This window comes from Mauremys mutica, chromosome 2, assembly GCF_020497125.1.
Source record: "Mauremys mutica isolate MM-2020 ecotype Southern chromosome 2, ASM2049712v1, whole genome shotgun sequence".
Taxonomy (NCBI): Eukaryota; Metazoa; Chordata; order Testudines; family Geoemydidae; genus Mauremys; species Mauremys mutica.
In genome coordinates, this window is record NC_059073.1 from 181,314,970 (window position 1) to 181,342,897 (window position 27,928).

The 27,928-nt window shown below is 42.3% G+C and overlaps 1 protein-coding gene across 1 annotated transcript in view; it reads left to right on the top strand.

Annotated features, from left to right (window-relative positions):
- The window catches only part of FH (fumarate hydratase), a 33,150-nt gene extending 13,781 nt beyond the window's left edge, over window positions 1–19,369 (top strand). Inside the window, exons 4-10 of the mRNA XM_045004842.1 lie at window positions 679–855; window positions 3,805–3,987; window positions 5,321–5,486; window positions 9,183–9,386; window positions 11,027–11,154; window positions 13,036–13,189; window positions 18,733–19,369. Coding sequence (XP_044860777.1) covers window positions 679–855; window positions 3,805–3,987; window positions 5,321–5,486; window positions 9,183–9,386; window positions 11,027–11,154; window positions 13,036–13,189; window positions 18,733–18,875 — 1,155 coding nt within the window. The 3' untranslated portion in view covers window positions 18,876–19,369. The remainder of the gene's footprint in view (window positions 1–678; window positions 856–3,804; window positions 3,988–5,320; window positions 5,487–9,182; window positions 9,387–11,026; window positions 11,155–13,035; window positions 13,190–18,732) is intronic.
- The last annotated feature ends 8,559 nt before the right edge of the window (window positions 19,370–27,928 follow it).

Consider the following 27,928-nt stretch of genomic DNA (forward strand, 5'->3'; position numbering starts at 1 on the left):
TGAACCCTCTCCAATTTATCAACATGTTTTGCTTCCTGAATTGATACGGTAAAGCATCAGTATTGGCAAATGGCTTTCTTCAGCCACCTGTCTGACCAAAAGGTGATGCTTTAGTTAGCAAGTGACAGCTGATACCATGCTACTGATGTTGGGTCTATTGTTCATAGTATGCCCGATTCTTTCCCTATATAGGGCCTTATCACTAGGCCTTGAGGTTTCAGTGGAAGCAAGCAGCACAGGATCACTTGCATTGGATCTGGATGACTGCTTTTCTGGCTTGATGCCAGTCTAGAGAACTAGAAGCTGACTTCCAAATGCCTCCTATCCAAATTATATTCTCAACCTGGAATGGGCGAGCCCATGTGGAGGGACTGCACACCCATGGAACTTGATCTCTCTAGAAACAACTGCATATCAGTATTTTGGAGATGACGGTCTTGAACATGCTAAGCACCAGCTGTGACCCCAGGGGTGTGTTCAGTTCAAATGAGCAGTCAGGCTCCCAACAGTGAATCAATCCTGTGATAATCTTCTCACTAACTTCTGAATTGGGTAGTAGCTGATCAGATTTTCCTTTAGTGGGGGATGCCCTGTTTGCTGCTAATCTTAACAAGCATCTGGGGAAAGAAGCTCTGGTTGTATGGTTACAGAAATTAACACATTCTTATTTTTCTATAGGTATCTGAAGGTAAATTAAATGATCACTTTCCTTTGGTGGTGTGGCAAACTGGATCTGGAACACAGACCAACATGAATGTAAACGAAGTCATAAGCAATAGAGCCATTGAAATAATGGGAGGTAAACTTGGAAGCAAGGATCCAGTGCATCCTAATGATCATGTTAATAAAAGCCAGGTCACTATACACATTTTCAAATATTTTTGGGGGGTTGTTTTGCAAAAAGTAAACCTTTCAAGTTGTGGTTCTTACTATAAAAATCCCAAAATTCTTCTGAGGTACTGTTTGTTTTTATTTTTGTGTACTTGATACACAAAAGGCTTGTTCAGGTCGGAAATTTTAGACCTGTTCTTTAAAGCTTTTATTGAATTAAGTGGTGAATTAGCTGGATGTTAAATTACTGCTTGTTTATACTTACAAAAACAAAATCCCTGCTCTGTACACTTTGTTTTTTCCTTGTATCCACTTTACTAGCACCATATTCTGCACCATTGCATAATGTAGAATTTGCTCAGGATTAATGTTCTGCGCAGAATTTATTTTTTTCCTGCAGAATTGGTGCTGCAGAGCTGCTGGCTGCCACTAGGGGCCGCTAGGCCCAGCAGATCCCGGCTCCCCAGCTCACAATGCATCAGTGCGGGAGGCACAGGTGGGCTGCGGTTCCCAGGTTTGCTGGTCCCGCTCGGTCACATGGTGTAGCTGGGCTCCCTCCCTGTGTGGCAGCTGCCAAAGCCCACGAGCTGCGCCCTGCGGGGAGAGCCAGGAGCAACAGCTAGGAGTTGAGGGGAAGGAGGGCCTGCTGCTTTCTGAGAGGGGAGACTGAGGGTAAGGGGGAGGCCTGCTGCGGGGAGGGTGTGACTTGAGCTGTTCCAGGGGCAGTTGAACTTTTATATCACCCCCCCCCCAACTAACAGCAGGTATAGGTCGTCTCTGCCCAGTGGGACAGTAACTAAGCTGTGTGGAACAGAGCCCGAGGCTGGCCTCTGGAGTGGAGCAGGGTGCGGGTGTCTAGCCCCGTGGCTGGGCTCTGGAGAGGAGGAAAGTGCGGGTGTTTGGGCCGGCTGGTCCTGTGCAGCCCCCTCCAGCACTCCCCAAATACTCCCCCAGTACACATATCCCTCCAGCATCCTCCAACTGTACCTCCCACCCAGTTCCCTTCCCTCCCCCCTCCTACCTCCCCCCACCCGCCAGTATCCTCTGTTTGGGAACTTGAAATATGGTAATTCTACAGGGGCAGGGCAAAAAAAAAAATGACTAAAAGAACAGAGCGGCAGAGTTTTCCCCCAAGATGTGCCTAGCTGGCATGTGTGACACCTCCAGACTGAGGTGCCTGACAAAAGCATAACAGAGAAACAGAAGCTGGGTTGTTGCAGAGGTTTCTTTAATTCTCTACTTTTGGGAGAATCTTTTTTGTTGTCCATATTGTTAGACATATTTGCTGATAGGTGTTTTGAAATTAATTACCGAAATAATTGAAACTGGTGTGATTATATTGTAGTCTTTTGACAAAATATGCAGAATTTTTCAGAATTTTAAAATATTGTGAATTTTTTTTATTTTTTGGCGTAGAATTGCCCTAGGAGTAATGTTCAAAGTTTCTGTGTCATACCTGATCTCAAGCAAGGATAAACTCTGTTGGGCAAATGTTTGTTTGACTTGTCTACACCTAGGGACCAACAGCAGTGCAGTTACCTAGATTGCTAGCCACCAATGGCTCAGTCAGGGCTAATCCCAAGTATAGACAATCTGAAGTGATCTTCTCTTTGGCAGTCTCAGTAGAGAAGGACTGGAAGGGAACAGAAAATAAACTATTCATATCCCTTAGGTCTAAGGTTGAGCTGTTGTACGTGTTGCATCTTTTCTGTTGATTATAGATATAGGGCTTGAACTTCCAGGGTTGTCAAATTTTGTGAGCTTTCACATGCAGCTATGCTTGAATAATGATTAACTGCAGTCAAGTTACTAGCTATTTTGCAGTTGCAGATGAAATAAACTCTTAAGTTTGTAGGTCAGTAACCTGATGTCACTCATGCTTTGTCCCAGCACATTAGGTTAAATTCCTTGGCCATCAAAAAGTTGTCTCTTTTTCAGTTGCTGTGGTGGGTGAAGCTAAGCTAGCTCCTTTGAGAGTTAAATATAATAGTGTAATGGATTGACAAAAATGATCAAAGTGTTGCTGTCTTATGGATTTTTTTTTTAAATATTTCTCTCCCTGTAAGTTCTTAAGTTGGGGTTTGACAGCTGCTGCAGTAGAAGAGGCTAACTGTAGACTTACAGCAGTCAACTGTATGTAGATATTATGGAGCTCCATTACATTGTACTTTCTCTCCATTCTTATACTTCGGAGCAATGAAATAATTTAAGAGTGTTGACATTTGACGTATAGTAGTTGACATCTGAGTTAGAAGCAGTGAAAGGAACGGGTCAGCTCATATCTCAGAGCTATTTTAGGCCATCTGCACACTGAAGCTGCTTTGGTTACACTTTGTTTCCCATTTTGAAGGTTTTCTTGACAATGATTGCAGCTAGAGACTCCTTTTAAATGAAAGCTGATACTCAGGAGAACAACTGAGTGGTGTGTCTGTTGCCTCTTTCCCCAATGAACTAGTTCTGCAGGTACACCCCATGCTTTGGAAAACACTGTTGTCATAAGAATACAGATTGTTTTGGTTTTTTTTAAAAGTCACTGATATAATTTTAATCAGTTCATTGCACTTTTTACATCTTCTATACCAGTTTAAACTACTACAGTAATTCTTTCCATTTCTCAATTAACTTTTATTTGTGAACCATATTTAATAGCCACTTAATACATTTTGCACTTCTTCTTTTTTTTAATAAGGAACTTCTTGGATTATCTTGTGGTTAAGACACAGGACTGAAATTTGGGAGGTCTGGGTTCTTTCTTGGTTTTTGTCACAGGCTGACTTTTTTGACCTTAGACATATCATTTAATTTCTCTGTGCCCCAGTTCCTCATGTGTAAATGAGGTTACTACTTTCTGACTTCACGGAGGTTTTGAAGGTAAAACCACTAAAGTGTAAACCTACTATATGAACCACTCGGGTACTGTAATGAACATTCGAGAAAAAGCTGCAAATAATAAGACTTGAACTTCCTTCACAGAGCTCAAATGATACGTTCCCAACAGCAATGCATATTGCTGCTGCACAAGAAGTTAATGAAGTGTTGTTACCTGGACTACAGAAGCTACAAGATGCACTTGAAGCAAAATCCAAAGAATTTTCCCAAATCATAAAAATAGGGCGCACTCATACACAGGATGCTGTTCCACTTACTCTTGGGCAGGTATAAAACACTAAGCAATATAACCTTGTACAAGAATGTTATCCACTTGTTGGAGCATTGATGTAAATTAATGGAGGTAATTGTTAATTTACATCATGGCACAAATTTGCTCAGCAATTGAAGATAAAGTATTGAAGGTCAACAGAATCTTGGTTCACAATATTTTATTATAGGTTCATATTTACTAAAAATTTAATGCACAACATTTCTTGGGTGTTTTGCATGCAGAGCTTCAAGAATTTTCTTTGACCGGTGTGTTTTCTTTTAACCAGTGGATTCAAAGGAAAAAAATCACTTTGAATAGACTATATCAAGACTGCACAAGTAAACACAAAATATATTTAAAATGATGAAAGTAGACTGTCATTTGAGTATTACATATGCTTCTCTTTCTTTTCAGCCAGATGACCAACATTCTTGAAGGAGTTTGGTGGCTGGATAACTCATTAATGCAAATATAACACTATCTGCAAATATTCAAACTGAAAACAGTACAAATCTTTTTCTAATGTTTATGGTGGTAGTAATAATAATAATATGTTCAGACAAGTGATTTTTTTTCTGTTGATGATATCCCTTTATGGGAACAATGTCAAGCTAAAAATTGTGTTAGCAGTTATTTCTATTGCAGTAGGATTCAAAGGGTCTAGTCAGGTTTAGGCCTTATTCTATAAATTCATAGAAAGACTGTTCCTACCCTGTACGCTTTCAAAGTCTGAGACTTTGTCTACACACAAAGGTTGTTAGTTTAAATGTGTTTTTGAACCAGTTTAGTTAAAGCTCTGCAAACCTCCGTATGGATGCTCTTTATTGGTTCAAGAATGGTTTATATTGATCTAGCTTAATTTGGTAAAGAATTGATTTATTATAAATTGAGATATAAACCAGGTTTAGATCTATATGAATGTCCTCACAGGTTTTGCTCTGGCTGAAATAATTTTTTATTAAACTGATTCAACTTTGTGTGGCAACAAGTCCTAAAACTCCCTGATCTTCCAATCCATACCTGTGTGGAATATGCTGACTCATTGCACTCTCTGAGTTGATTGCAGGTTCAGGGCCCACGATAAGCAACCTCAAAAAGGTGAAAGGAGAAGGAAAGAGACAATCTATATACAGATATATGCTGGTTGGATCTCCACATTTAGGTGCAGAACTATTTCCAGTACATGAGCAGTCTGTTAACCTACTCTGTTTCATAGTTAAATTGGATAGAGACTATTGCTTAGAAGTTATTTTTAAATAAAAGTGTTACGTGATATTAAATTACAAAATACCAATTCTGGTCACTAATTCTTGGTTTTCTGTCTTTTTTTTTTCCCTCCTTTCAAAGGAATTCAGTGCTTATGTGCAACAAATTAAATATGGTGTGGCTAGGATTAAATCAGCCATGCCAAGAGTCTATGAGCTGGCAGCTGGTGGCACTGCAGTTGGTACAGGATTAAATACCAGGATTGGTTTTGCTGAGAAGGTTGCTGCTAAAGTGTCCTCACTGACAGGTAAGGATGACACAAAAGGAAGAGATCCATCCTTCCTTCAAGTGATTTCATATGTGCATTCCATTCTTGGTGTCTGTGCACCCAGCATATGGCTGTCAAAAACTTTTTCCCTCAGCAGTACCCATTGGGTGGCTCGAGTTTCCCCTTTTGCCGTGTGCCACGTCATGCAGGTGTAGAGGGCAGAGCCAACACATTCCCCCTCATTTTCTTCTTACTGCCCAGAATGGTCATTGGAACCCTGTTCAAGACCAGAATAGTTTTTTCATTCTCTCTCTCTCTCTCTCTCAGCTTTTGTGTATAGTAGTGTGTCATATAGTTAATAATTTTTAGTGGTTTAAAAAAATTCAGACTAATTGTTTTTCCCCACTTGAGGATTTTTTTTCTGCATATGGTACCCAGGAAACCAGGATTCAAGCCATGTGCTTCTTGCTTAAGGCCTGTGCCAGTGAGCGATCCTCACAATAGCTGCCTGAAGTGCTTGGGTGAAGCACACGTTAAAGGCCACATTTGCAAGGAGTTCTAGCCTAGAATGAAGAAGGATGGGGAGGCTAGGCTGAAATTCCTGCCGATGGAGGCAGCACTCAGGCAACTATCAGACCTTTCCCGATTTGACCCTGTTGTGAGTGCTGCAGCTTTGGTGAGAAGCATACTTCCAGCTTTAGTTGTATCCTGGCACCAATCTCCCTCACTCATACTGAGGAACAAATATGAGACTTCCAAAGAAGCCCTGGTCAGGGCAAGGTCCCTTCTAAGGTGGGCAAGACGGTACTGAGTAGAGCGCACCTAAAACCTCCTCCAAATCAGTGCCTAGGTTGATGCAGTTGGTTCTGGTGCCGCAGAGAGCACTATACACCCTGGTGCCAGAAGTGGCACTGTCATCATCTTCTGCACCTCAGGAGACTGTCTCAGTGCTAAATACCCTGGAGGCATTTGCGGCGGCAAAGAATCTGCTCTGCTTCTGAGTGCCGGTGTCACCATCATCCCAGGGGTCGGATCCCTCAGGACTGTTGTCCTATCTGGAACCAGTAGTTCAACCTTTGGTACTGCAGCTGCCTGCTTCCCGCACAGGTGGCCCTTTGGTACCATCCAAGGGGAAAGCCACAATGAGGACAATGCTCCACCCATCACCAGGTTCTTGGCACCAGTCTCTGGCACCTACTGGATCAGCTCCTCCGTGATCAAAGGAAAGGAAGGCTTCGTCATTGGATTTGGAGGTGGGATTGTACGTCTCACAAGCCAGAAGCAGGACCCCCGGTCTCCTCACAGATCCTCTCTTCCTACTGAAGGGTTGCAGCAGTAAGCTGGAACTGCCATGTGAATGTGGCCAGGTCAGTGGCATCTTGGAAACCCTTAGGGGTTTCTCCCACCTTCCAGATCTTTCCCTCACCATGCATACTCAGTCCCCTCATCTAGAAAGACAGAGTCTGCATGCCAGAGGGCTCTGTCTAGAGTCCAGTACTGGGCCAAGTACCAAGCATCAAGAAGTCATCACAGAGCCAGAGCAACAGCCTATAGAAAAGATTCTACCACCTCCAGTCTAGGCTTCCTCTTTGTTCTCTCCAGACAAGTTTTTCTGTCGGCCAACTTCACCTCCTCCTGATGATTTTAAAGTTTATCAGGAGCTGTTGAAGAGCATGGCTGAAGACTTGGGTGTACAGGCTGAGGAGGTCAGGGAGAGTCATCACATTGCCTGGTTGGCATTTTATCATCTGTTGGTCCCTCCAGGGTGGCTCTGCCAATTAATGAGGCAATGCTAAAGCCTATAAAGGCTCTATGGCAGACTCCATCTTCATTGCATCCCACCTCAAAAAGGGCAGAACAAGCCATTTGTGTATCAAATACACAAAAATAAAAACAAACAGTACCTCAGAAGAATTTTGGGATTTTTATAGTTTTCATTAGTTGGTGGACATTATGGTATCAGCCAAAGTGACTGCCGATTACTGAAACCATTATGGAGTTGGTCAAGGCACTGTGGCAGACACCATCTTCCTTACCTCCTACAGCAAAGTAATTTGAAAGGAGATAATCCATCCCCTCAAAGGGTTGAGTGTTTCTGTTCTCACCCTCAGCCAGGTTCTTTGGTGGTGGGCGGTGGCTGCTAACAAATGGGAAAAACAAGGACATCAAGCATCAATGCTGAAAGGCAAAGATTTGAAGAGAATAGACTTGTTTGGATGCAAACTTTATTCTATAGGGAATCTAGAGCTCAGGACTGCAAACCAACAGGCACTCCTGAGCCCCTGTTATTTCACTCTCTGAGAAAACAATATAAAATATTTAAAGACAAGCAACCAGAGGACTGTAGGCAGGACTTTGCAGTAATGGTAGTTGAAAGCAAGCTGGTTGCAGGAACTCTCTAGGACAGTTTTCGGATAAGATAGGCTCCATAACCTAAAAGATTCCAAGGTGATATTAAAATCTCTTGGAATCTAAACTCTGGCAAGAAAGAGGAAGCAATTTCATCCTCAACAGCCTTACAATGCTCCACCCTCTGTCTCAAGATACACCAAGGAGAAAGGACAGGGATTATAGGAGACATCTGCTGCCCTTCTCTTCAGCATCAGTGGGCTCATTCTACCCAGCCACCTCATCCAAACAGACATTTTGATATGTTGGTCAAGGGCAGTGAACCAGTAACTATAGTTCCATCTGTTTTCACCCTTTGTTTACAAACAGCTTATCCCATTTCCTAAGTGCTTGGGCCCATGCAACATTGGATCTGTGGGTCTTAAGCCTGATGGAACTGGGGTATGTCCTCCAGTTCACTTCTTCTCCTCCCCACCTTTCCCATCTCTCTTCAGGAAGATCATCCTTCACCAGGAGATCCAATCACTTCTTCAGGCAAAGGCCACAGAGGAACTCCCGTTTACCTCGGGAAAGGCATGCACTCCCTCTGCTTCCTGATCCCCAAACAAAAGGTTGTCTTGGACTATTTTAGATCTAAGAGAGTCCACACTTCTGCTTTTCATTATGCCATTTCCTGTCAGTCCAGGGATGATGCCAGTTTCGGAGAGGTTATCCTACAATCACTGTTCAGGTAGACTGCAAGTCTATCTCCATGTTTGTCTGCCTGTGAGTCACCTGGAATAGAATGGACATGTGCAAGCACTTGAAGAACAAAAAAAACCCCTATCTTTCTGTATCTTGTTCTTTGAGATGTGTTGCACATGTCCATTCCATGACCTGCCCCTCTTCCCCTCTCTATCATAGTCTGTCAGGTACGAAGGAGCTGAGGGGGGTGATGCAGTGGCATGTGGTGACAAGGTGTTTGAGTACTTGTCATGGAGGTAATGTTTGAGGGGAAAAAACTGTTGCCTACCTTTCTGTAACTGTTGTTCTTTGAGATGTGTTGCACATGGGTACTTTTGAGGGAAAACGTTTTCCAACAACTGTGCATGAGGCATGCACACACCTACAGTGGAATGGACATGTGCAACACATCTCAAAGAACAACAGTTACAGAAAGGTAGGTAACATTTTTTTCTCAAACAATACCACCATGACAAAAACTTTTCTTTAGGAAACTCTTGGTTGTCATAAATCTGGAGAAGAAAATATTCTGCTTGACTTGGCTGCTTAATATTTTTATTTTTATATTATCTATTTTATGATTTTTGTATTAACTAGACAGCATTTCAAGAGCTTTAACTAATAATTATGCCTCAAAAACCTTTAATATTCATTTCTCCTTAGGCTTGCCTTTCATCACTGCTCCAAATAAATTTGAAGCTCTTGCTGCTCACGATGCTCTAGTTGAACTCAGTGGGGCAATGAACACTGTGGCTTGCAGTCTGATGAAGATAGCTAATGATATTCGTTTCTTGGGTTCTGGACCACGGTCTGGTCTAGGGGAACTCATCCTGCCTGAAAATGAACCTGGAAGCAGCATCATGCCAGGTAGTGTATCCAATAACAAATGTCAATTACATTTGTGTAGAAAAGTAAGAGTAATTGTTAACAATTATGTATAGAACTGTCATAGAGTTGAGTGGTAAAATGGTATGAAGCACTGAAATGATGCAGTTTTTGACAGTCGCTAATCCTCCATTTTTGTTCACAAAAATGTGTGCAAGTAACATTATTTGCTTTAGTGTGTGTGTGAGAGAGAGAGAATGCTCTGGAGAGATGTGGTATAAAGGTTTAGTTGGCAAGCATCTTAGAAGAGTGCATTTTTTCTGCAAAGGTTTTTATTGTCACGGATTTTTAGATTTACCCTCTGAATACAAATAGCATCTCTTATTCAGTTTGAAAACACAAAAGTGGATTGGCTTGGGGACTGTGAACTAAATTTCATCCTTCCTTCCCAACCAGGAGAAGATTGCATGAGGAAGAGCAGCAAGGGAGGGGAATAAGGACTTTGAAAACTATTTTTCTTCCCCTTTCTAAAAAGTAATTCAAAGCAGGCCCTTCATGTGTTGAACTGATTACTTGCAGATGGAATAGGTGCTTGTGTGTGTGATCTTTGTCGGTTTAGTTCCACATATAAATATAAGCCATTGTGGCAGGTTGTGGTTTTTTCCTTCAGTGGAATATTTTTAAATGGGAGGGGTTTTAGGATTGAAACATGCACAATAATTTTCTGATCCAAATGGCCTTTATTTCTGATTTCTTTCCCCTGAAGTAAATGAAGTATTTGCAGGTCACTTCTCCATATTGAGGATAAGGGTGGCAGCCAACTGCACAGTTCATGTGCTCCTGGAAGGTTGCCAGTGCAGCCCTCATCTTAACAAAGTTTGGACAGCCCTGCTTTAAAGTGTAATCTTTGAAGCTCCTCCTTTCCTCCTCAAAGAAAGGGAAGAACTATAATTTTAAAAAAGTTTTGATTGTTTTGTGGGAGGTAGGAAGGGGAATAATAACCTTTGTCTTGAGTAGCAAGGCATTCTGGGAGGCAAACTGTTGTAAAGGACATACAAGGTAAATGTCTGACAGGCTTTTCACACCATAAACAAATCCTAGTTGTTGTTAGAAAAGTGCAGTGGATTTACTAAATCTGTGCCTGTATGTTGTTCACTACTTGGCTGCTGCCTCTTTGAATTAATATGCAAACTAGATACCATTAACTTGGGTTTGAATAGAGACTGGGAGTGGCTGGGTTATTACACATATTGAATCTATTTCCCCATGTTAAATATCCTCACACCTTCTTGTCAACTGTCTAAAATGGGCCATCTTGATTATCACTACATTTTTTTTCTCCTGATAATAGCTCATCTTAATTAATTAGCCTCTTACAATTGGTATGGCTACTTCCACTTTTTCATGTTCTCTGTATGTATATATCTTCTTACTATGTTCCATTCTGTGCATCTGATGAAGTGGGCTGTAGCCCATGAAAGCTTATGCTCAAATAAATGTGTTAGTCTCTAAGGTGCCACAAGTACTCCTGTTCTTTTTGCGGACACAGACTAACACGGCTGCTACTCTGAAACCTCTTTTACATGTTTCTTGAAATCACATTTACCATTTATGAGAATTTAAATTCAGAAAACAAAAACTGGAGAGCCTTTTTTTTAAAAAATACTTTCCCTCCCCAACAGGAAAAGTAAACCCTACCCAGTGTGAGGCTGTAACCATGGTGGCAGCTCAAGTGATGGGAAATCATGTTGCTGTTACAGTGGGAGGCAGCAATGGACATTTTGAATTGAATGTTTTCAAGCCCATGATTGTAAGCTCAAAACGTTTTAATTTTTTAATTAAAAAACAGTTATCTTACTGTATATCCTTATGGAAGAATTTCAGTGATTGCTTGCACAGCACAAGCACCAGAGAGGCAGAGAATATTAATTTTAGAAGAATCTTAAATTCTGCTTGATGTTAAATCAAAAAGCTCATCATTTTGAGAGATAACTGGCTGTCCAATATGTAAGAATTGAGTTTTTTAGCACTTTATCATAGAAATGAATTATAAACTCTAATTATCATAGTGCCCCTAGTAGAAAAGGGCAGATGGCAAAACTGAGGCAGCAAGAATAAGTAACTTGTTTAAAGACTAAAAGGATCTGTGTCAGAGCTGATGTTTTGAACTGAGGAATTCCTGTTTTCCATTCCAGTGCTTAGAAGACTTTGTTTTGTTGTGCAGTCCCTTTGGCCTTCCTGCAGTACTCACCCCAATTGCCTGGAAAGCCACTTATCATTGTACCATTAAATTAATTAACTGTTCAGATTCACATTACAAATGTTTAAAATGTAAATTCAGGATAATAATCTTGGGCTGAGGGCCTCTAAAATATTTATCTTGTGCATTTCCTAAGAGGACACATCAGAATCTTAATGTGACCATTTCCTTACTGTGTTTAATGGCAGAGGCACAGCTGAGTAGAGGAGTATATAGCATTTACAGTTAATCACTTTGACACTTGAAATTTCAGGCTAAATCATACCTATATTACTTCCAGTAAAAATTGTGTGAGAGTTGAATCCAAGTGATTCATTCTGCTTCTGGGAGGTGTCAAGACGAGTAATTAATTTGCATACCTATCTTGTCTGGGAGCTTGGTCTTCACTCTAGGCTGGATTGTGCAGGGCATAGAGAAATAGAAGGAAACCTGTTTTAGTGTAGGTGGGGAAAGAAAACAGGACTGAGAGGTCTATCTTACTCCATGAAGGGAGAGTTAGGAAGAGGAGAGGAGGAGGAGGAATGAACAGAGGAGAAATTGAAGGAAAGAATAGAGACAAAAGCATAAAAACAGGGAATTGTGGAGAAGGAAGACCAAAAAGTCAAAACGAGAATTAAAAATAAGGTAGAAGATACAGCAGGAGAGAGTTTTAAAATAACAGTGGTGCTGGGCTTGCAGAATAGGCTACGCTATAGCAGAAAGGTCAGGGCAGTAAAAACAGCGAGGGGGACGTAGCAAGCAGTATTTTGTTTTCTTGCACCTGGCCATTTACTATCTGCTACTTTTTTTTCATGCTGTTTAAGGGTGTTCTAAACAAAATGAAAAGACTATTAAAAGTTGTATGTACTTGTCTGTGAATCTCCTAAATAGACCTAGTAAGGAATTTTTTTCATTTGAAAAAGCTTCTTTCTTCAAAGTCTCTATCTGACTTTGACAATAATAATAGCATACTGAACAGCTACAGTGATATTCCCAATAGGAGATAGAGGTGTCCCTTTCCATTTTCCAATTTCGGGGTAATTGACTGCCAGAGGATATGCCAATTATGCGTCCACTTAATAATTTTAAATATCTTTTATTGATGTGTGTAAAATTCACACTTTTCTTTCTGAAATCTATTATTTACATAGCACGTTTTTAATCTGTTGATTTCTAAGTAGTTTACAAAGATGCTTTGCTTATATATTCAATAGTATGGATAATGTCTACTGCACTCAAGTGTTCTTCAGGATATGAAATGCTTCACATAAAGTGCTTTTTTAAATATCAGTGACTCAATTTATATTGCAAAAGGAAAAGAGTATTGTACAGCGCACAATCCTTTGCTAAAAATTTACTATCAAATGGATGGATCATAAGGTTTTTAAGAAATGATGTATCAGATAACAAAAATGTTAATAGCTGCATCTAATAACTTCCTGCATTTTTTAGATTAAAAATGTATTAAACTCTGCAAGGCTCCTTGGAGATGTCTCTGTTTCCTTCACTGACAACTGTGTGGTCGGAATCCAAGCCAACACGGAGAGGATCAACAAACTAATGAACGAATCTTTGATGTTGGTGACAGCGCTTAATCCCCACATAGGTAAAAGTCTAAGGCTGATATCTATTCATTAGACTATATAAACTTCTCAAAAAAATACATAGTGAAAGTTACTGTGAATAACCAAGCAGTAGATTATTCTGCTTAACAAGGTACAATGTTTCAGACTTCCTTCTATTTTGTTCTTTGATCAAGAATGCACTCAGAAATTAGTTTTTTCTTTATCGACAAAGTGAATTAATAAGAGTTCATTATGACCAAGTTACCTTTTTTAAACATAAGACTATTTCTAATTGTTTACGTACATATTTTGAAGAATTCCATTACATTATGATGTTATAGAAAACTAGCATAGACAATTACACAATCAAGGCCGTGTGTTGATAGAGGAACATGTATATCCCAGACTCATGAGGAAGACTAAGTTTTTTGTCATGGATATTTTTAGTAAAAGTCAAGGATGGGTCACGGGAAATAAACAAAAATCAATGGCAGCCCGTGACCTGTCTCTGACTTTCACTAAAAATATCCCTGACAAACGGGGTAGTTGGGTTCAGCACCCACTTCTGTTGAGGCTCCTGAGTCCCCCACCACTGCAGTGCGTGGGAACTGTGGGGTCCTCTTGCCCTGGGAAGCTGGTAGCTGCAGGGTCCCCTAGCTGCCCAGCATGGCTGGGTAGCTGTGCAGGGTCCACCCGCTCGCTGTGGCTGGGCAGCAGTGGGGTCACCACACCAGGTTGGGAGCTGGGAGCTGCAAGGGCGGGGCTGGCTGGGAGCTCCAGCCCTAGGGCAGAAAATGTCATGGAGGTCAGTGGAAGTCACGGATTCCATGACATAATTGTAGCCTTACTCATGAGTAGGGTGCCTAGGTCACTCTCTTCTAACCATACTCTCATTTTATACAGATAACATTAGTATTATAAATAAAACTAAAGTACAAAAGATTAAATAAATGAAGATAATTGTGATGTATTATCCTTTTTATTGTTTTTTGTTCACTCACAAAATTCAGTGTCTCACATTTGAGTTTGCATTAGTGAGGTTATGCTTTATCTTGCACTTGGTCCTCCCTCCCTGTTTGCCTCATCCATCCACACAATAATTCCTCTTCTATCTTGTTTAATCACACTGTACACACTGAACAGCATGTATATCCCAGAAGCCTTTGCATCAGGCACTATTGATGAATGTGAATGTAAATACTGCTGAGGTGTACTGATGTAGAAGCCGGCTAGCATGCCAGCAGCCTGATGAAGCAATGTCAGCACTCTTACAGGCTAAGATATGGGTGGGATTTCTTGTCTGCGAGGATGATGGAGAAGATGGAGGAAAGGGATCTTCCAGCTTATCTAAGTCCATTTCTACAGTTTGTCTTCCCCAGCCATATCAACTCTAGCTGTTATCCTCTTCACAATTTTATGAACTAATAATATTGTATAAATATTAATAACTACCACAATCTTTACTTAATCAGAAATAGATAGAGAGCAGTTCTTCGAGTGGTTGCAGATGTGTATTCCACTCAAGTGTGCACATGCCAATGCATGAGAGTTGGAAAACTTTGCCTGTAGGTGGCACTGCGCTCATGCCTCTGGCCTTTAGCCTCTCCCCAGGCTATTTAAGGGTGCCACCACCCTAATTTCCCTTTGTCCCTTTACTGCCCACAGCTACAGTCAGAGCATTTGGTGTGGTTGTTTCTCTGTCTTCTAAAGTTTTATTGTATGTAGTTTAGTTTAGTAGTACCTTTAGGTTTAGTTTGATATTTAACCTGGGTGATGCCCTCAGTGAGGTTTAAGCATTGTCCATCATGTGGGATGTCTATCCCCAACAGTGACCCCGACTTGTGCTGTTTGTGGTGCACCGGAGAAGGTCAGATGAAAGAGAGGTGCTCCATGTTGTGTAAAAGGAGAATTCACATGGTGAGGGACTTGTTTGAAACAGCACCTCTTAGAGCAGACCATGAGGCCCGCTTCAGCACTGGGGACCTCTGCAGATTGCCTGGACTTGCACTCTCCTTCAGAGCTGGCCAGGATGTAGCTCCCAGCTTGGGGTCTGGTGCTTCCCCTATTGGGAAGTGGGATTGTTCTCCTTTCTTTTGCCCTCCAAGAAAGGTCTCACAAGATGAACTGAGACCATCCAGGACTTGGTGAGATGCCTCCTTGTCTTTTTAAGAGGAACAGTGACTGGCACCGTGAATCCTCCGGTATGCGAGATGGAGCTGGGCCACCTAACCGCTCCCTGGTACTTCCCCATGATCAATTAGACATTGTACCATTGACTCGGTACTGGCCATGCGAGTCTGAGTTAGGTACCAACAATATCCTGCATCAGCACTGCCTGTTTCTATGTCATTGGTCTACCAGGCAGTGTCAGACCTGCTCTGCCTCTCCATTCTTGATTCCCTAATAATTCAGGAGCATTTGGCAGCTGGGGCAACTGCTTTTGCTGTGCCCTCGGCATCATCTGGTTTGGTTGCAGATTGTTTCGTACCTTGGCACTATATTCCATTCCACCTGAGAACCAGAGTTCACAGTTGCAAAGTTGCAGAGAATCAGAGTTGCTGCAGACTTTATCTTTAGGATTGATACTGACTTCCGCTCAATGTCTCTTTGCTTTGGGACCGAGTGGAACTGCGATGCCTCTTTCAGTACTGAAGGCACCAACTGCTCATTCATCCTCAATACTGATATCTCCTTATTGGTTTTTGGATGAGGCTGGTTCCTTGCTTGCTCCTTGGGGGGGGTGGCTCTTCCACTATCACTGGATGACTACTGGAGGATCGTTGAAATTGAGGGCGTCTTCCTCTTCTTCTTCGCTGTCCAAGCACAGTTCTCAGCAATCCTGAAGACTGTCCTCCAGTCACCATCAGTACTGAATATCAGTGCTGTTACCGCAATAGGGATAGGGGTTCCTGGCCTATTACCTCCTGGCCAACAGTATGCGTATTCCCAATGGCCCCCTCGGGATGTGGCAACTTGTTCTTTCTCTCCTATGCCAAAAGACAGCATTTCTTATGGCCATAACTTATGTGGGAAGAGTTACTGAGCTGCAGGCCCTAATGGTGGGCTTTCAATATACCCAGTTTTTCAAGGACAAGGTTGCTTTGAGGTCTCCTCATAAATTTCTCTCTAAGGTGGGTTTCAGAGTAGCAGCCGTATTAGTCCTGTTCTCTAAGGTGGTGCCACTATTTCATCTTAACTAGACAATTTACTTACATATATCTTTTTTCCCAAACCTCATTCGAATGCTGATGAACAGCATCTTCACTCCTTAGATGTGAGGTGATGCTTGGCGTTTCACATAGAAAGAACCAAGCTATTTCATTCACCACCTTGTCTTTTTATTTCCTTTGTCGATCACAAGAGTGATCAAGCCGTCTCCACACAGACAATTTCCAGTTGGTTAACATCCTGTGTCACTATAGTTTGAGATAACTTGGACTCCACCTCCACAGAGGTTAAGAGCCCATTTGACAATGTCCCAAGCAGCTTTGATCACTTTTCACAGTGATATTTTGATATTGGACATTTTCAGGGCTGCTACTTTGTCTTCAGTACATACTTTTATCAAGCTTTATACTTTTATGTCTGCATCCTGATCAGATGCAAATTTTGGGAAGGCAGCCTTGCAGTCACTCTTTAAATAGACTCCAAGCCCCACCTCTTTCTGATATTGATTGCGTCACCTGAGTGGAATACGCATCTGCAACTCAAAGAAGCAAAGACTGTTACCTACTGGTATTGTAACTGTTGTTCTAGATGTGGGTGCATATGTGTATCCCATGACCCACCATTGGTCCCTTCTGCATTGGAATCTCAATTCTTGGCATTCTGTGCAAAGGATCTGAGGGGAGTTGGGGTAGTGCCACCATTTAAATAGCCTGGGTAGGGGCTAAGGCCCTATGTTTACTGCTAGGGAAAGTTCTCTGACTCTGGTGCGCACAGCACACGCACACCAGAGTGGAATGCGCCTCTGCACCCATGTCTCTAAAAACAACAGTTATAGTGCAGCAAGTAACTGTCTTTTTCGTTTGTTTAGTAAAACTTGAAAAATTATATTCCTGACATCAGTCACCTATTATATTGTCCCTTTTGAATCTATTTCTTTTGTTTCCTATAATTACTTTCTTTGATGGCAGTGCATTAGTTTTAATCAGTTTGGGTTTTTTGGTGTTAAACTTAATCGGATTCAGTGGTGAAATTTTAACTCTTCCTACCCAAGAGTTGTGCTTTTCACTGAATATTATTTTTAATATAGATGAACTACAGAGCTGTTCATTTTCAGTCATGTCACTAGGTGGCAACATTTATGTCTCTTAGAAGTTGGATTACCAAGGCCTGGTCTACACTTGGGGGGGGAATCAATCTAAGATACGCAACTTCAGCTACGAGAATAGCGTAGCTGAAGTCAACGTATCTTAGACCAAATTAAAACTACTTACTTCGCGTCCTCGCGGCGCTGGATTGACGGCCATGACTCCCCCGTCGACTTTGCTTCCGCTTCTCGCACTGCTGGAGTTCAGCAGTCGACGGGAGAGCGATCGGGGATCGATTTATCGTGTCTGCACTACACGCGATAAATCAATCTCTGATAGATTGATCGCTACCCGCCGATCCAGCAGGTAGTGCAGACGTAACCCAAGAGTAGTATTTCTCTTGCATGACTATTCTGCTATACTTATATTTTATGTTTTAAAAGGTTTGTTCATGGAAGCTCTTCCAAAAAAAGGAGACAGAAAACCCAATCATTAACTGAATTTTTGGCCTGGTTTACAGTGGGGGGAGAGGGAGGGGATTGATCTAAGATACGCAACTTCAGCTATGAGAATACGTCGACTTCAGCTACGCTATCTTAGATTGACTGACTTACTTCGCGTCCTCGCAGTGTAGGATCGATGGCTGCCTCTCCCCTGTCAACTCCGCTTCCGCCTCTCGCCCTGGTGGAGTTCCGGAGTTGACGAGGAGCACGTTTGGGGATCAATGTATTGTGTCTAGATGAGACACGATAAATCGATCCCCAATAGATCGATTGCTACTCGCCGATCCAGCTGGTAGTGTACACATACCCTTTGTGTGTTCCAATTAACTAGTTCTTTGCATGTGGAAATTAATGTACTCTGTGTAACATCCCAAAGAGTAGATAAACTACTATTGAGCATAGTCAGCAGAAAAGAAATGCCCTGTTCACAATAGCCATACCTATAGGCTTTTTTGAAAATACTGGTCTTTAGCTGTTAAAATTTCATAGCAAGAAATGTGGCAATAGATGATCATAAAATGTTTAAGGAAAGTCATTGAATTGAGTGGCCACAAGCCTAATTTAATTTTATGTCGCATCAAATTTACCTAAATGTTTTATTACCCGAATATCTTTTAATTTTGTGGAGTTTTTTTAATAATGCTTTAAACCAACATTCGAGGAGAAATTGGTCCAATGTATCCTTTCATGTGCCCTTGTGACTTCAAATTAGATAAAATATAGTAGCAGTAGTTCCTAATAGACCATGTTGTCTTCTTTAACAGGTCTTCTGAACACGTACTGGCCAAAATCATGATTAATCTGATGTTTCTTTTGTTTTAATTACAGGATATGACAAGGCTGCCAAGATTGCCAAAACAGCACACAAAGAAGGGACAACACTAAAAGAAGCAGCTATTAAGCTTGGATTCCTTACATCAGAACAATTTGATCAGTGGGTGAAGCCTAAAGATATGCTAGGTCCCCAGTAATTTTAACAAGTGTACTTAACAGGAAAAAAATTAAATTGTATAAAACAAAATATTTTGCAGCTCACTTTGTTTTTCATGGCCACTTATATCATGACTGAAGTGCTTTTCCATATGGGTCATAAGGTTATATTAGGAAATTGTTCTAATATAATATTTGCAAATATAATAAATATTCCAAAAAGATTGATTCATCCAACTGCATCTCATTGCCAGAGATACCTCATTATTTATGTAGTTTAGATGCATGTCCTCAAAAATAATTGTATACTTGAAAGGATGGTGCTACCAGAGCAATATCTATACAATTGACTCCATGTAAAAAAAGACAATGTGTCTTTTATTATTGAAACAAAACATAAAGAAATACTGTAAATTACTTCCTTTATAGATCATTTGATTAGCTAATTTAAAGTATAGGAGCCTTCCAGTACTGGATTGCCTGCTTTAAACCAAAAGGTAAGTTTTGTTCAAGAATAAAGATGAATAACTAATTTGAGATGTCCTTGAAAATGTATTCATATTTTGCAGAATGTAATTTTAATATTTGTAAACCAAGCACCTGCATTGTCAATGCCAAGAAACCCAACTTTAAATTTGCCTTCTAATGTTTTACCTGACTAATTTCTCAAATTACACAAAATTTTTATATATTTATCCTAAAGGACATCTAATTTCAGACTATTTTGTTCGCAGCCTATATTAAATAGTGGAAGTTGCAGTAACCTGATCTAGTAATACTGAGAAATCTAACCACACCCCCTCAATTGTGTGCCAAAACAACAAATGGCAGATATACATTCTCAGCTAAAGAGGTAGATATTTTTGTCAGTTGGAGCCTGATACCTTACCCAGTGCTTGGCTGAGGGGTAGCTAACAGACCTCATTGGATTAGATGAAATGAAGACATAAGACATATTGAACAAGATGAGACATTGCAGAACTGCATGTGATTGGTAAATTCTATGGCCTCTATTACACAAGAAATCAGACTATATCAGGGGTGGGTAAACTATGGCCCGCAGGCCTCATCCAGCCTGTGAGCCATTTTAAGTCAACCCACAAGCTCCTGCTGAGCACTCCAGCAATCCAGCCGGGGCGCTGGGTCGGGGGCTGCACCATGTGGCTCCCGGAAGCTGCAGCATGAACCATGGCATGGTCCCAGTCCAGCTCCTAAGCGCTCCAATGGGAGCTGCAAGGGCGGTGCCTGCAGATGGGGCAGCGTGCAGAGCCACCTGGCCGTGCCTCTGTGTAGGAGCCAGAGAAGAGACATGCCATTACTGCTGGGAGCTGCTTGAGGTAAGCACCGCCCAGAGCCTGCATCCCTGAGCCTCTCCCCATGCCCCAACCCACTGCCCCAGCCCTGATCCCCCTCCTGCTCTCCAAACAACGTGATCCCACCTGAAGCACCCTTCTGCACCCCAAACCTCTTATCCCCAGCCCCACCCTAGAGCCCGCACCCCCAGCTGGAACCTGCACCCCTTCCTGCACCGCAACCCCAATTTTGTGAGCATTCATGGCCCACCATACAATTTCTATTCCCCAATGTGGCCTTCAGGCCAAAAGGTTTGCCCACCCCTGGACTAGATGATAATGGTCCATTCTGGTTTTGGAATCTATGAATCTATAGCACTCTCAGGTAGAAGAAATAATTCCCCATTGCCTCCCTTTAAGAATGCATGGCAAAGAAGGAATTGAACCACAAAAAAGCAGCCCAGGCAAATCTTGCTCTGGTCTATAGGTGAGTGACCAACTCGTGACCAACAGTATTGAAAGCAGTTGATAGATCTGATAATATCAGCATGTACACCCGATCTTCATCAGCAGGAGCAGATCACTAGTGTGATCTGCATTCCATAACCAAATCGGGTAACCAAATAACAATAAGGGCCTCTTTCATGTAACAGTACAAATTCCAGGAATAGCCATCATATCTACTTCACTATAGGACCCATCAATTTCAATTACAGATTCTTGGGGTTCATTTGTAGTGATATCATAGATTTCTATTTCCACTGATCCATTTATTCTCCACTCAATTGTTTGCTTATATGGGATATTCTGAACTTTAAACATTTTTTTCCAAACAATCTTTAAATAAATCACTAAAGTGTGAAGGCCTTGGCCATTGGCATATAGCATTGTCTGTATTTGGGTGTATTACAGGGGTAATAGTGTAATGGAGGAGATGGCGGGGGCAGTGGCAGTGGCAACAAGGTGCCTTTGGTACTTGTCATTTAAAATCCAATTAGGGAGAGCAATACATGCTGAAGGATTTATCCAAAACACGGGGCGAAGCCTGTAGAATAAACCCCAAAATCCAATCAATACCACATTCCCAAGCATGGGTCCCACAAATTTCTTCCTGCCAGTGTATAATAGTTTGTTTCTTCACCAGGATCAGTTCTTAATGTCCTTTCTAGTCAGGAATTCCTGGACTTTGGCAATTTCAGTGGAGTGAGTGTTCCTTCTTTCCCGAAACAGCCGTGGTTCAGCATCCTACAGGGGAGAGATTACCAGCACATCACCCTGTAATGGTTTTGATTCTTCTAGAAAAATCCAAAAGCACAGTAGATCTGTCAGTGGACAAGGGAGAGGTTACTAGCACTTCCCGGTCAACCAGGGTGGAGAGAGGAATGCTAAACCCCTCTCCAGTTCTTAGACTTACTGTGGCTGAGAGTGGGCACACCTTTAATCATGCAATCCTCAACATATAACACCAACAGTACCAAGCAAAGCAAACATAAAATAACAAGGGTAAAACAAATAGATGGTGTAAATTCTGCAGGGCTCCCCCCTTCTCAATTGCTCACCAAACTGTGACAAATTTCTGATACCAATCTATCCCTCGTGTCAGGTGATCAGGCTGACACTACAGGATCGTTGGGGGAAGATAAAGAAAACACACCATATAACTGAATTTTAACGCTTCATTAATAAAATAATAAAACAACAACAGAGAGTGTTGGGAACGCTCCCACATCACTCAGGAAAAACATTAATGCCCCAAGCCCTAAGCCACTTTCATACTCGGACATGTCCAGACTGGCCACGTCTGTGTATAATGTTCAGAGAAGGGGAATAGGTGGACAGGAGATTATCCTGTATATAGCTTGTCCAGAATTTCCAACATGCTTCCGCTCTTGGGACGGCTGTTCTTTTACACCCTGGAATCTCCTGCGGTGTCTCTTTCAGAGATTCCAGTCCAGGTTGGCTGCCTGTGGCTTCTTCAGTGTCACCAAGCCACACCGGCTCCGGGGTTGCAAAGGCACACTGCTGGATCTCACTGGACAGTTAAGCTTTGCAAATGTAATCTCAGTTCTGTAACTTGTATTGCCTTTGGTTTGCCTCTGTCTATATTTTTTCACAGCCAGCTGGGGCCGAAAGCAGTTTTCCTTTGTACTTAGCATAGTCTGTGTTGATTCTTGTCCTTGAATGCAGAGCAACTTTCTCTTTATCTCTGGGCCAAGCTGAATTTCAAATTAACCCGTTCCTTTCCTCAATAGACAAATTACTCATACTGTGTCAGATGCTTTTTTTTGGTGATTAAAAGCTCCTCTTATCTAGATTGAAGGTACCTTCTAGTGGGCATTGTTTAGATGGATTTTCATGCGTGTAAAGATTACAATTGTCTAAATACTTGCAGGTTTTAGGACCATAATGTATGTACATGAAATAAGATGGGGTTCCCTTAGGGGGTGAGGTGGAATGCTTAGACTGTCCCCCACCCATTTTCCACTCACACACACACAGGGGTGATGCCCTGTCCGCACTAGCGGCACATAAACTAAGGGTCTCTCCCTACAGGGTACTCACGCAGGAGAAGCTAACAAGGATGGCCACAACCCTCCTACACCTCCCTTCAGGAAAGAGCGTCGGCTAGTCTCAGGGAGATGGCGCCGCTTACTCAGATTGCATCCAGTGAAATGATCACACTGTCAGTAGCCCACACAGAAAGGAAGGGGGGAGGGAAGATGGGTTCACACGCTTGTAGACCCAGATAGCTTCCTCGCCGGATGATGCCAGGCCGAGTCAGCCCACCGTGGGTCGGAGCTTCTAAGATCCTCTAGTTACCGGGCTTGCATTAGAGTAGTCCTGGTCATGAGCTTTTGCTTTGCAGAGTACTCTGGGCGTCTTCCGGTAACAGACAGACACACACACACATATCAAAGCCTTTATTTCCATATACCACGATGCATCTGTACCTTACGTCCGGACCCAATACCATGAGGCGGTATAACAATCCCTCTTGAGGCGGTAAAAAACCTATCAGCGCCGGTGCATACCTAATGCATTTCCTTATGCATTACCTTGTTGGCCAACCAAGCAGTTCCCTAATACTGCTTCAACCTAACCTTGAGGGTGGCAAAACCATTCCCCAATACCACTCTGCATCTGATCTTGCTGCACAGTCAATAAGTTCAGATGGCGTAAGCCCAACAGGGACAGAAGGCCCCACGGACAGTCCTCCTCCGATACCCCAATAGAGATTTCAAAAGGTCTCATACCTCTCTTGTGGCGCCATGGGGTTCGAAGGGGAATGATCCATAGCAGCTGCCTGTGTCTCAGTAGGCATTGCCATCCCGGACGAGCCCCCAAATTGTCGGAGAAAAACTCAGTTCTCGCTTTTTCGTTTGGGTGCAGCAGAGTCAGATACTTTATTCTGTTTAGCAGCTACAACAGGGAGAGAGTGCACTAGGACATAGGGTCTCCCCTTTCTAGACAGGTCTCTCAACAGGTAAACAATTACAGCCAGCATTTATACTTTTTTTACAGACAATAATAAGCAACAGCTGCATTTTGTTTATACATAGGTCATCCTGATATCTTGTTTTTCTCACTTAAGAGACGCCAGTCTACATATTGTATTATCTACACAAGGTCGAAAAACAACTTCTCACACAGTTCTTTTCCACTCGCCTCACACAATCCTTGCTTCTACAAATCTCGCGTTATTAGGGTTACAGTTAGCATGACTCTTGCTAACAAAGACTGTCATGCATTAAGATCCCCTACAAATCCCTGTCAGTTCTTCCTGTACTTCCACAAGTAGAATCTGAGTTACGAACACCGGAGTTACAAACTGGTCAACTACACACCTTATTTGGAACTAGAAGTACACAGGCAGCAGCGGGGGGGTGTGTGTGTAAGCAAATACAGTATAGTATTGTTAAAAATAAAAGGAAAGTTTAGAAAAAAACATTTGACAAGGTAAGGAAATTGTGCTTATTTCATTTAAATTAAGATGGTTACAAGCAGCATTTTTCTTCTGCATAGTAAAGTTTCAAAGCTGTATTAAGTCAATGTTCAGTTGTAAACTTTTGAAAGAACTACCATAATGTTTTGTTCAGAGTTATGAACAACCTCCATTCCTGAGGTGTTCGTAACTCTGAGGTTCTACTGTATTCAGATTGACAAAGTTCCAGGAGATTTGAAACAACTGCACGCTCACAGTTGACTTGCCCTATCCTTTTCAATAATCTTAACTAAAAATGAAAGGCTTGAAGTATTGCCTTTGTGTGTCTGTCAAAAGGTGGTTTCTTGAGTGGTGGCAATACATGTTCTCCACTAAGTAGACAGTTTGCCCTTCTTCAAGCAGGCACTGACAAGCTCTATCAACAGTGGCCCTGTTTTTTTGGCAATTACAAATGTTCTTTTAAGGTTTGTTACCCTGAGTTACTGATATCAACTCCATGTTAACATTTTTGCATAGGGATTTCTTAATGTTGTGAAATGTTTGTGTTGAAAGCCAAGGATCCAGGATGCCTTATAAAGCAGGTAGGCTTGCCAGAGCAGTGAGGCAGAGGGAAAAGAGAGATGGAAACTGTGTGGAGCTCTGTATTGTTCCTAACTCATTAGCCAACCTCACAGTCTGCACCACCCTATTTTCAAAGGCACCAGAGAACTTTCACTAAGGTCTTCAAAAACAATCATCAGGAACCATGGGCCTGATGCACAAACAGCTATTATCTCTAACAACTTAAGAGCTCTGCCAGATTTGCCAGGAAAGATTTTTGTTCTTCAAACCATAACAATTTGGATCCCAAAACTGCTGTTCTAGGATTACTGCAGATCATCTGGTTCAAGGAGTTGTTTGGTTTACAGTCTACACCAACTGTCTGCTGCTCCTCCTCCAAGCTCTCTTAAGCAGAGATTTTTGGCTCATGGAGCTAATAAGCTTTATTGTGACTAGAAACTCCAAACTTCAAGAAACTAGGTATTTGATTTAGTTTATGAACTCTGCCAGGCTGTCTTCAGAGTTTCCAAGTTCTTTGAAATAAAACTCTTTGTTCATTTATTTTAATCTAGTTTGAAATCACCGTATCACTGTTGTCTGAGCTATAGGGCTCACGGAGTTTACAAAACTCTACTAATTATGCCCCTGGTGCTCTTAAATTCCTTGAGCAAGAACCATGAGTATAAGAGTTTATAGCAGGTTATCTGGGTCCCCTAAAATCCTTGAATTAGAACTATTAGAACCATGGAGTTCATGAGCTTTGCTGGGGGTTCTCTTTTAGATTCTAAATGCCTTCAACCAGGGAGCTTTACTTAAACATTTAGAGAGCATTTTAGGATTCATAAGTCAGTTTTAGAAACTGACAACAAAATTTTAACTCCACCAATCTGGGAAAATACCATATGAACTAGATTGCATCTATGATTGGGTGGGGGGAGGGAGTGTCTAGATCAGGCTAAAAGTGACATCACTTTACTAAAAATCATTAGTCTTATCTGAAAGGATATTTCACGGTCTCACATCTCAAATGTTTTATCCAATCAACATCAAAAATCCCCTGACCTGAAAACCCCTCTCTCTTGCCTATCATGTTTGTGTGGTGTTTTGTGGTTTTTTATTATGAAGTAACCTGCATGTTAGCAATGACATTTTCTTCACTATCGTTGTTAATCTTTTCCCCCTAATAATGAGCATGGTCCCAACACTTTGGATGTTCTCCCGCTACATTAATTTGAGTGGGATATGACAGTTCCCTAAAGACTAGAACATTGGCCTTTGACTATTCTACCAATCCCTGGATAGATCTTGAATTTACCAAAGTGGGATCCAGCACACTGAGATATTGTATTTGGTTGGGTTCAGTCATTGGCAAGGTGCTGAGCCTCTTCAACTGTCATTGATAATTGGGAGTTGTCTCAATGGGAGATGAGCACTAAGCATCTCTGTGGTCAAATCTTTAAAGAAGACAGGCAAGATGAGAGAAAAACTTTATATAAAAAGGCAGTGCTAGGGAGGAGTTGGCCCTATTCGACTTGGAAGACGTACTGTACTTAACTACAGCTACGTCTTAAAATGGTGCTTGGTAGCATGGTTTCAGTGCCCATCATGGATATGTATTTTTTCCTTCAACTGTCTTTTAATCTCTTATATAGACTTCTGTTCCAAACATACACAGTATGCCTGGCCAGTTAGAGATTATTTTAAGCACCAATCTGAACAGACACCAAATATGTTTTACCTTACCCCCCAAATCTTCAGTACTGTTTCCTGATATGGTCAATACTATTTGGAAATGTGACTTGTGAATGCAAAGAGTTTGAAGCAGTTTTAAAAAATAGTAGTAAGTGGAGGGGAAAATTTTCTGTGGGGGGTAGAAGGGTATGGGGTATTGTGCTATTGCCACATTCTAGCACTGGTTCCAGAAAAAGAGACGGAGAAATTGTGAAGGTGGCATGACTTAGAAACAAACCAAATTTTTAAAGTAGATCATAACTTGGCTAGGATACCATAGTGTCTGAGCATCAGCCTGGCCAGTAGGCACACAGGCCACTCTTGCAAATTAACTTAAAATTCTCATTTCAATTCAATATAAATGTATTGGCTTGATGAGGAGCAGAATTTATCAGAAGTGGCTACAATTTGCCACTGATAAAGGTTTCACATTGTGGGGTTTGAACTCCTGTGTCCTTTCGTCATTAATGTCCAATCTTTGTCTGCTGTTGGTGTGATGCCATATGTAACCGCTCTTTCTTTTGGACATAGTGTTTTTCGTTACTGCATTTTGATGATTTCTGATAATTTCTTATACTCCCCATTTTCAGACATGGGAGTAGAAAATGCCTGAATCTCAATTTTTGCTTTGTCCGTCCATGTTAGTTGCAGAGATGTGCCTCAGGGCGTTTAGACTGAGCTTTGTGTTATCCCAGTTTCCCCCTCTGGTCACTGGCTGTATTTGGGGATAGTTAACTTAGAGTGAAAAACGCAAAGCTAATTAAAGACAAGGTGAGTGAGGTAATATATTTTATTGGACTAGCATCTGCTTGGGAGATAAGCTTTCAAGCTACACTGAGCTTTTCTTCAAGTAATGAATTAGCCTGCTGGTGTGACGGTTTGGGGCACTTCATTGTTTTGGTTTGTTTTTTGCAGTGAGGGTCTGTTGTTAGCACATTACCTGTACCGGGGTGCGGTTCTCTTTGCTCTACTGCTCAAAGCCAGCAGCCTGAGCGATACTCCGTTGCCCTTTACCGTGCTGCCGCCTGCCGCTAGCTGCGACTTCTGACCCCTCAGCACTTCCTTGTAGCGGGCAGGTCTGGCAGCAGGAAAGGGGCCGCCCGTTTTTGTGAGGCGTATCCCAGCAGGTTACAGCCCAGGACCGCCCTGAATTAAAGACGAAGCTTTAATTCCTGGAGCCTCCAGCCCCCGCCGAGCGCCGGGAACCCAAGGCCGGGAGAAGCGCCGCGCTGCTGCAGGCCCCTTCCGGGGCCTCTCGGTTCCCCGGCCCCCGCCCCTGCGTGAAGGGGGATTTCGCTCCCCCGGGGCGGGGGCGGGGCCTGCGGAGCGCGCCGCGCGGGAAGGGACCGGCCGGGCCGGGGGCAGGTTGTTCCGTCCCCCCCCCGCGGGGGCGCCGGCTGCGGCGGGACCTTTGATTGGCGTCTCTGTCCCCAGCCGCTGCTCTTAGCCCCGCCCCCACACCCAGGGCCGGTCGCCGCTCACTCAGCTGGGCGGAAGAGCAGAGAGCGGCGCTTTCCTTCCCCACTTCCGCCCTTATCCGCACGTGTCCCGCCCTCTGCCTTCGCGGATTGGCTGCCGGGTGAGGCGT